Source organism: Sesamum indicum, linkage group LG12, assembly GCF_000512975.1.
Source record: "Sesamum indicum cultivar Zhongzhi No. 13 linkage group LG12, S_indicum_v1.0, whole genome shotgun sequence".
Classification (NCBI taxonomy): Eukaryota; Viridiplantae; Streptophyta; class Magnoliopsida; order Lamiales; family Pedaliaceae; genus Sesamum; species Sesamum indicum.
In genome coordinates, this window is record NC_026156.1 from 5,211,740 (window position 1) to 5,218,791 (window position 7,052).

The 7,052-nt window shown below is 38.7% G+C and overlaps 2 protein-coding genes across 4 annotated transcripts in view; both read right to left on the reverse strand.

The window, feature by feature from the left end:
- LOC105175735 (peroxisomal (S)-2-hydroxy-acid oxidase) lies at positions 208-4,540 on the reverse strand. 3 transcript variants are annotated; one of them, XM_011098284.2, is made up of 12 exons: positions 4,384-4,540; positions 3,074-3,250; positions 2,779-2,903; positions 2,375-2,421; positions 2,145-2,222; positions 1,641-1,765; positions 1,410-1,476; positions 1,258-1,320; positions 1,098-1,167; positions 897-997; positions 695-799; positions 208-611 (listed from the first exon to the last, which is right to left on the reverse strand). In XM_011098284.2, exons 2-12 carry the CDS (start codon positions 3,226-3,228, stop codon positions 426-428), a joined length of 1,122 nt encoding a protein of 373 aa, XP_011096586.1. In that variant the 5' UTR covers positions 3,229-3,250; positions 4,384-4,540; the 3' UTR covers positions 208-425. The 3 variants fall into 3 exon arrangements, with proteins under 3 accessions (XP_011096586.1, XP_011096587.1, XP_011096588.1); XM_011098285.2 differs by lacking the exon at positions 4,384-4,540 and adding an exon at positions 4,219-4,374; XM_011098286.2 differs by lacking the exon at positions 4,384-4,540 and adding an exon at positions 3,488-4,191.
- The window catches only part of LOC105175736 (piriformospora indica-insensitive protein 2-like), a gene marked incomplete in the record, with an annotated part of 2,214 nt that continues 915 nt past the window's right edge, over positions 5,754-7,052 (reverse strand). Inside the window, 1 exon segment of the mRNA XM_011098287.2 lies at positions 5,754-7,052. Within this exon segment, the coding sequence (XP_011096589.1) occupies positions 6,040-7,052 (1,013 nt within the window).

Sequence of the window (7,052 nt, forward strand, 5' to 3'; positions counted from 1 at the left end):
ATCGTTTGCGGTTGTCATTTTCTTTTTCCCAAAAGCGTCGTGGAGAATCTAGAGATGCACGTTATTACATGTGCCTGTGAAAATCTTAATTATAGGAAACATGCAAGAGCACGTTAATAATATACTAAAGAAAAGAAAAGGCAAAAACTTTATTATTCTCTTGATCTTGTTTGGTCATGGAATACTGCCTATTCTTTTCGTTTAAGCTTCGTCCTTCCAACTACTGCAATACTTTCCGCAATGAAGTTGGAAAAGGTTGCCCCAAAAGATACCATTCAGAGTTCTGATATACATCAAATATTAAGTTCTGCGTACAAATTGATGTAGAACATCATACGCGGTTTCTTCACTTATTCTGCCACCAAAAATCTAAGAAATTTGACTTCTCACAGCCTTAATTTGGTGGTCACGTCGGTATAATCCATCTACAATCGAGGTGAAACATGCGGAGCATCCCAAGGCGCTGTAATGTGGGCACGCGTGATCTCCTTGATGGAACGACACCCACTCAGTGCCATAGTCAGCTCCAACTCGTCGTGAAGCATCTTAAGCATTTTTCTTACACCTGCCTCCCCGTAAGCTGCTAATGCGAAAACCACCGGCCGTCCGATCTTTAAATGGAAAATGTCAATATAAAAGTAGCATTAGACCCTTTCGATAAACTTCAGAAGAAACCCATGTTTTTCATACTTACAAATACACCAGATGCTCCAAGTGCTAATGCTTTAAAGACGTCTGTTCCACGCCTAATTCCACCATCCAGGAAAACAGGAACCCTACCCTGTGCAGCTCTCACAACCTGCAAGTTAAAAAAGATGTTATATATGTATCCACAATGGGTTTTGGGAGAGGAACTGTGTTCAATCAACGAGACGTTCACTTTCTGAAGACACAACCTCTTCCAAGGCCATTATGGTTGCAGGAACATAGTCTAGTTGTCGAGCTCCGTGATTGGACACAATAATCCCTGCTGCTCCAGCTTGAACGGCCAGACTTGCTAAATAATGCCAGAGACGATGCATATGAGAGAAAATCAGGAACTAAACCAGAGAATGGACAGGAAGAGAAGATACTTGAATCTGAGACATGGTCCCTACCATCCTCAGCAGTTAATACACCCTTCACCAGAATCGGCAATGTTGTGATTGACTGAAGCCACTTCACATCCTGTGCGGGGTAACGGAAGAAATTTTGAAGTTATATGTATTCCAGCAATTCTGCTAAGAATCATGGGAGAGGAACAGCATTCATTTTGACCTTCCAGTTAAGAGACCGGTCAACTTGGTCAGCAACATATGTAGCCAGTCCAGAGTCATTGGTCTGCGTTCATCCCAAACTGTTACTGAAACTAAAACAGAAGATAAACATAACTAAAAATACTCTTTTGACGTAATTTTGGTTGCAGTCACCCTATCTACTGTGCCGAGATCCAAGCCATCAAAATTCCTCAATGTCAAGTGGGTTGGCAAGGTAAATCTGTTACACGTGAATAAAGCTTTATAATTAGCCAAAAGTACAAATAGCTGAAGCAGGAATAAATTGGTTTTGACCAGCAAATTCATAGTAGAGTAATGAAACCACTCAACCAATTGAGTCAGTGTTGGAGCCTCTCCAGGAGAGGGAACAGACTCTAAAATCACCTGTTCTTGATGTCAGCTTCCCTCCGCCCTAGTCTTGGAGTATCAACTGTCAGAGCAATTGCCTTGAAACCAGCTTTTTCAGCCCTTCTCACAAGCTGTCGAACAACATTTCTATCTCTGTAAACCTAAGTGAGAGCAAAAAGATCTCCAATCAGGAGCAGTTTACAAGTTACTTTGCATTAAAGTAACATCCATCAACTATACAATACCACAATTTCAAACTTAGGAGAAACACAGAACAAAGAGAAATAGAGTAAAATAGTTGTAGCAGCAAAATGAGGACATGCATGGACTTAAACCCGTCAGGTGGCAAAAGTGTTTTGCATAACAGATTCTTTCCAACTTCAGCACATGGTACAGATAGTAACTGTAAATTCGTATGCCATAATTATGTGAAGTAGGATCAGATATATTTCATGAGTTTTGAAAATGTTATATGTTGATGAAATTGATAGGCAACATACTGAGCAATAAACAGACACAAAAGATGAAACTCTAACTTACATAGAGCTGAAAAAAACGAGTGCCAGGTCCAGTTGAGGCAACCTCTTCGACGCTGGATGTGGCCCAGGAGGATAATGTCTGGATGACATATCAATCATCAATTTAGGAGCATGGTTATAAAGGCAGATATCATGTTACAGTTTCTTGTAGCTGTTGTCCACATGCAATCAACCTAAATAAACATTTAACAAGCAGTAAAAAACAACATTAAAGGGCATAAAAATACAAACCATGATGGTACCAGCTGCTGATGCTGCCCTTGCTGTGGCAAGCTCTCCTGCACCAAAGTAGCATCTAACTTCAGAAAAGAAGTCACACAAAGCCCAAAATGAAAAGAAACATTGTCTGAACAAGCAACTGTGCCTATGCATCAGACAAAGAAAATAGAAGGTATCAAAGAGGCATATTTCATAAGTAATCTTCTTTATGTATATAGTGGCTCAAGGTTATGTGTTGGAAATGTACGTTCAGACATAAAAGGTCCAAGTGGAGTTGTATCTTGAAAGCAAGATCATTTGTTATGCCTAAAAGAGGCTTTTGTAGGAATCACATATATGCAGAATGAATTCCTACACAATAACTATTCCTTGGATTTGTCAACTCAAGATAAGACTTCCAGACGAGTTATGCATACCTGCAGGATGTGCCATCTTCTGCATGGCTGTTGGTGCAACCATGATGGGCATTGAGACCTTGAAGCCCAAAATCGTTGTGGTCATATCAATGTTGCTGACATCAACCAGAATACGAGGCCGAAACCTGTGCAAAGAACAAAATTTGAGTATTTGGCAACTGAACAGGACAACCAACAAACATCAGGGAAAAGATTGCTCTGTCCCTCATTTGTGAAAAATGTGAAGCAACAAATCCTAGAAAGATGGAAAAAAATTATCTTACGAGTACTCTAATGTGATGATGGAAAAACTTACAGTATCCTAGAAAATGCATTTCGATTCTCATGGAGAGTCCACTGGTCCTCTGCACCAGATGCATAATAGTCATAAACCATCTTGGGCAATTTCTCCCTTGCAACAGCCTCGAATTCCATAACATTAGTAATGCTTTCCATTTCTTGAGAAGTCATGTCAGCTTGAACTTGAACGCAGCTGTGGATGTTACTCAGAGGTCAAGAAAAAATCAAGATCACCTCCCACACAGACAAAGAAATTATAGAGACAGATGAAAGGCCTTATTTGAATTGAATCCCATTGATATAATGACCATAAGAAAAGTGGGAAGTTACTGATAAAGAATTGAAAAGAGAGTATGCCAGGTGTAGCCAGTAAAAACTAATTTCTTTCTCAATTTTCTCACAAAAGTTATAACCTGTCCAGAAAAATCACCTGTGTACCAAGCTAAATTTTCTGATCACAGTTTTGTTCTCCAAAGAAGAATGTCAATGATGCCCTCAAGATTCAAAATAAATGTATGATAATTTCAGTATACAAGATAAATCACTACTTCTAAACAATTTAGAAGCATCTAGCCTTTATGCGTAGGTTGCAAAGAGCGAGACATCATCATATTTACATGTATAACAGGCTAAAATGCTCATTAAAGACAGACATTGGATCGTTGTAAAAAATTTACAAACTAGATGCATTTTTCAGTATGATCAAAGAAATGGCAGCCATTCAGAAATTGAACTCTTGACCTTAAGGATTTACCACAGAATAAAGGGCGCAATCAAGAATCCGCAAATAAAATAAGCAATGCGTAATCATGAATGTTGGCATACCCACATTAACTACTGAGATCACCAAAAACCAAGTTAAGAACTACTATCAAAAGAACCAACATTTCCTGACAATAGAGTAACAAAATGAAATATTGAAAACATAATCCCCAGGATGGAAATGAAATCAGGTCCTGAAACAAATTTCCTTTCAATGGCGAATAAATTCAAAAATCTTGTTCAAAGCGTTAAATGAAAAAATAAAAACGATGAACAAAGTTGATCATACTGTCTATTCAGATAGATACACACATTGATTCATAACTCTGATAAAGGTGACGGGTATCATTAATCGCGCAAATCTTGTAAACATAAAACCCATGAAAACGAAATACACACCACAACAAGGAATGATCAACGGGGACCAGTTATTATACACGCCCACAAACAAATCACCATAGATAGAATAAAACGGAATAAGACCCAGATGGTTTAAATCATCAAAGAGAAAGAAACATGCAATGAACATAAAGGAATAGAAGCAAGAAAGTGGGTTGCACAAACCTATGCTGAGCGAAACCAAAGCGTATCAAGAATCAAGAATGGAGAGAGAGAGAGAGAGAGAGAGAGAGAATTCAACTACGATACGCCGTCGAGAAATAAAAACAAGAATCAACCTCTGAAACAGATGTGTGATGTGACATGGGGCACAGTAAAGAAAGGTCTAAACGACAGAAAGGGTGACAGGGTATACAGTTGCCATCTAAAACCCCTTTTTATCTACTCCCACTTCCACTAAAGTCCCACATATTAATCATTTTCAAATTAATAACCACTCTTATTATACTCTCTCTTTCCACCCAAATCTCATTATTATCTTCATAATCAATTTGGGAACCTCCAAAATACATCTCGTGTCCGATATATACACACACAGTCTTGATGAAATATCATTCCCGTCGTCAGATCTGAAATTGTAGTAAGCAATCTAGTGTTTGATGAGAATTAGATTATTGATTTTCCACCGGACAATGTAGTTCATGACTTGGTTGGTCACAATTTTGCAGCTCGTGTAGTGTGGAGGAGAGTGCTTACGTAGAATATGTCAGAACCGTTGTATGAACTTGATTTTCTATCATTTAACGATGAATTGGATTCCCACGTACTACTTTTTTATTAAAAATTTTTAATTTGAATCAATTTGGCTAAATTCAAACTGCGATAAGTGTAATACTCTACTATATGAATTGTGTACAGTTAAAAAAATGGAATGTGTTGCATTTTTTATGAAATTAATTAAATTTAAATAAGAATTTTTTCATTAATATATTCCATTTTTATGTTTTCCAAAACTGACGCGGAATGGGCTGCATTTATTTGATGATTTGTGGGCCATACAGCCCCACACCGCAGAATTAAGTAGGAGGATAAAGCGGAACTCCTTGAAACAAGAGAAGTACAGCTGGCAGAAAAGATATCATTTTGCAACTTCTGTATATCATGGGAAACAACAATTTTTGTATTTATCTCTCTCTTTCACACAACACAATCAATTGTGTGGAAACTCCATATGGGCCATGGATGATATGCAAAATCACGGGCCACATGGCTACATGATAAGCAATCTATATATAATTGGGCTTCTGGTTTATAGTGAGATTAGACAAATTGGATATCACAGAAGCCCAAGTTTATTGGGCCTTCTATACCATTCACAAATGGATGGACTGGACTCTAAGAATTGCAATGTGATTTAATTATGATGAGATAGTTGATAATTTCAAGAGAATTTTAAGGTATTCTTGGTGTGATTGAACTGTCATGTTGCAAACATCAAGTGGGAAGACTGAGTACCAATACAGTATACACGGCTCATAACAAAAGGCCAATAGAAATAAGCGTGGATCTGAGTCAAGACAAAAACATGACGCGACTTGGGAGGCAGAAATCGCATCTTTTTTACTTGTCAAAAGCTGAGGTCTCTATCTACAGTTAATGCTACTGTATACGACAATTTCTGCTTGATTTCTCTATTCAGATAAAAAAAAAAAGCTGCTAAAGAAAGTAACAATCTCTGATGGGACTCAACCAACACTCTTAAAATCCATGCATTACGGAGGCAAAGAATCAGAGACGACGAACGAAAACAAGATGAATAACGGGGAAAAAAAAAACCATCATAGCTCTTCTACCCATGTGCTCATCCACTTCCACTTCCGTTTACGAACCAAACAACAAAAGCAGCAACATTAGGACAGGAGGAAGGAGGACAAATTCTTTATCCTCATCATGACGATGACGGGCATTTGAACTTCTGTTACCATTGTACAGTTTTGGCTTCATGTCCGGGCTTTTCTCTGCCACAGTTTTGTTGCTTGCTGCAGGAAACATTGCGCTCGAGCAAAAAGGGTTCTCCAAGAATCTTGATGATGAAGAAGTACTTGTGTTCTTGTCCTGTGCCTCTTGATTAGTGCACAAACCATTGTTTTCTCGGATGTCAAGCCTCTTACCAAGCCTGTGTATGAAAGCTTGCGGAAATAACAGCTCTCCACTTAGCTGATTTCTGCTGAAATTTAGCGCATTCATACTTGGTAGCGTCCCTAATTCTGGAGGAACTGTACCATTGAGGCTGTTGTTATCCAAGAACAATGCAGTTAAGTTTGTCAAGTTTGAAAATGTGGCTGAAATTGGGCCTGTTAATCCACAACCCGAAAAGCTCAACACTCTGAGTTTGATTAGGGACCCAATAAATGAAGGGAAACTTGCATTTAATGGGTTGGCATCCATTATTAGGTACTGTAATTGCTGCAAACCTGACAGGTTTTCAGGGATGGGCCCCGTCAGAGAGTTATGGCTCAAATCCAACAAAACTAACCTCTTTAATTTCCCTAACTCCTGTGGAAGTCTTCCTTGAAGTTTGTTGGAGCTTAAATCAATCTTTTCGAGAAACTGCAGCCCGCCTGTTGATGTTGGCACCACTTCTTGCAAAGAGTTCCAGCTTATATCCAGAATGGCCAACTTTTCCAGTTTCCCGATCTCTTCAGGAATTGAACCTGTCAAATTGTTGTGACTGAGATCGAGATGCTGCAAGTTAGCAAGCCCTCCAATTTCTTTTGGGATTTCACCACTCAGATTGTTCTGTGACAGGCACAATATCTTCAGATTTGCAAGATTTGATATACTGGAAGGAATTTCCCCAGAGAGGCTGGGATTGGACTCAAGAGCCAAATGCT

Coding starts and splice junctions, on each gene's coding strand:
- LOC105175735 (XM_011098284.2), bottom strand. CDS start 3,228: ATGACTTCTCAAGAAATGGAAAGCATTACTAATGTTATGGAATTCGAG. Junction 2,904..3,073: donor AATGCATTTTCTAGGATACT/GTAAGTTTTTCC, acceptor TTCTTTGCACAG/GTTTCGGCCTCGTATTCTGG. Junction 1,321..1,409: donor ATCTCGGCACAGTAGATAGG/GTGACTGCAACC, acceptor GGATGAACGCAG/ACCAATGACTCTGGACTGGC.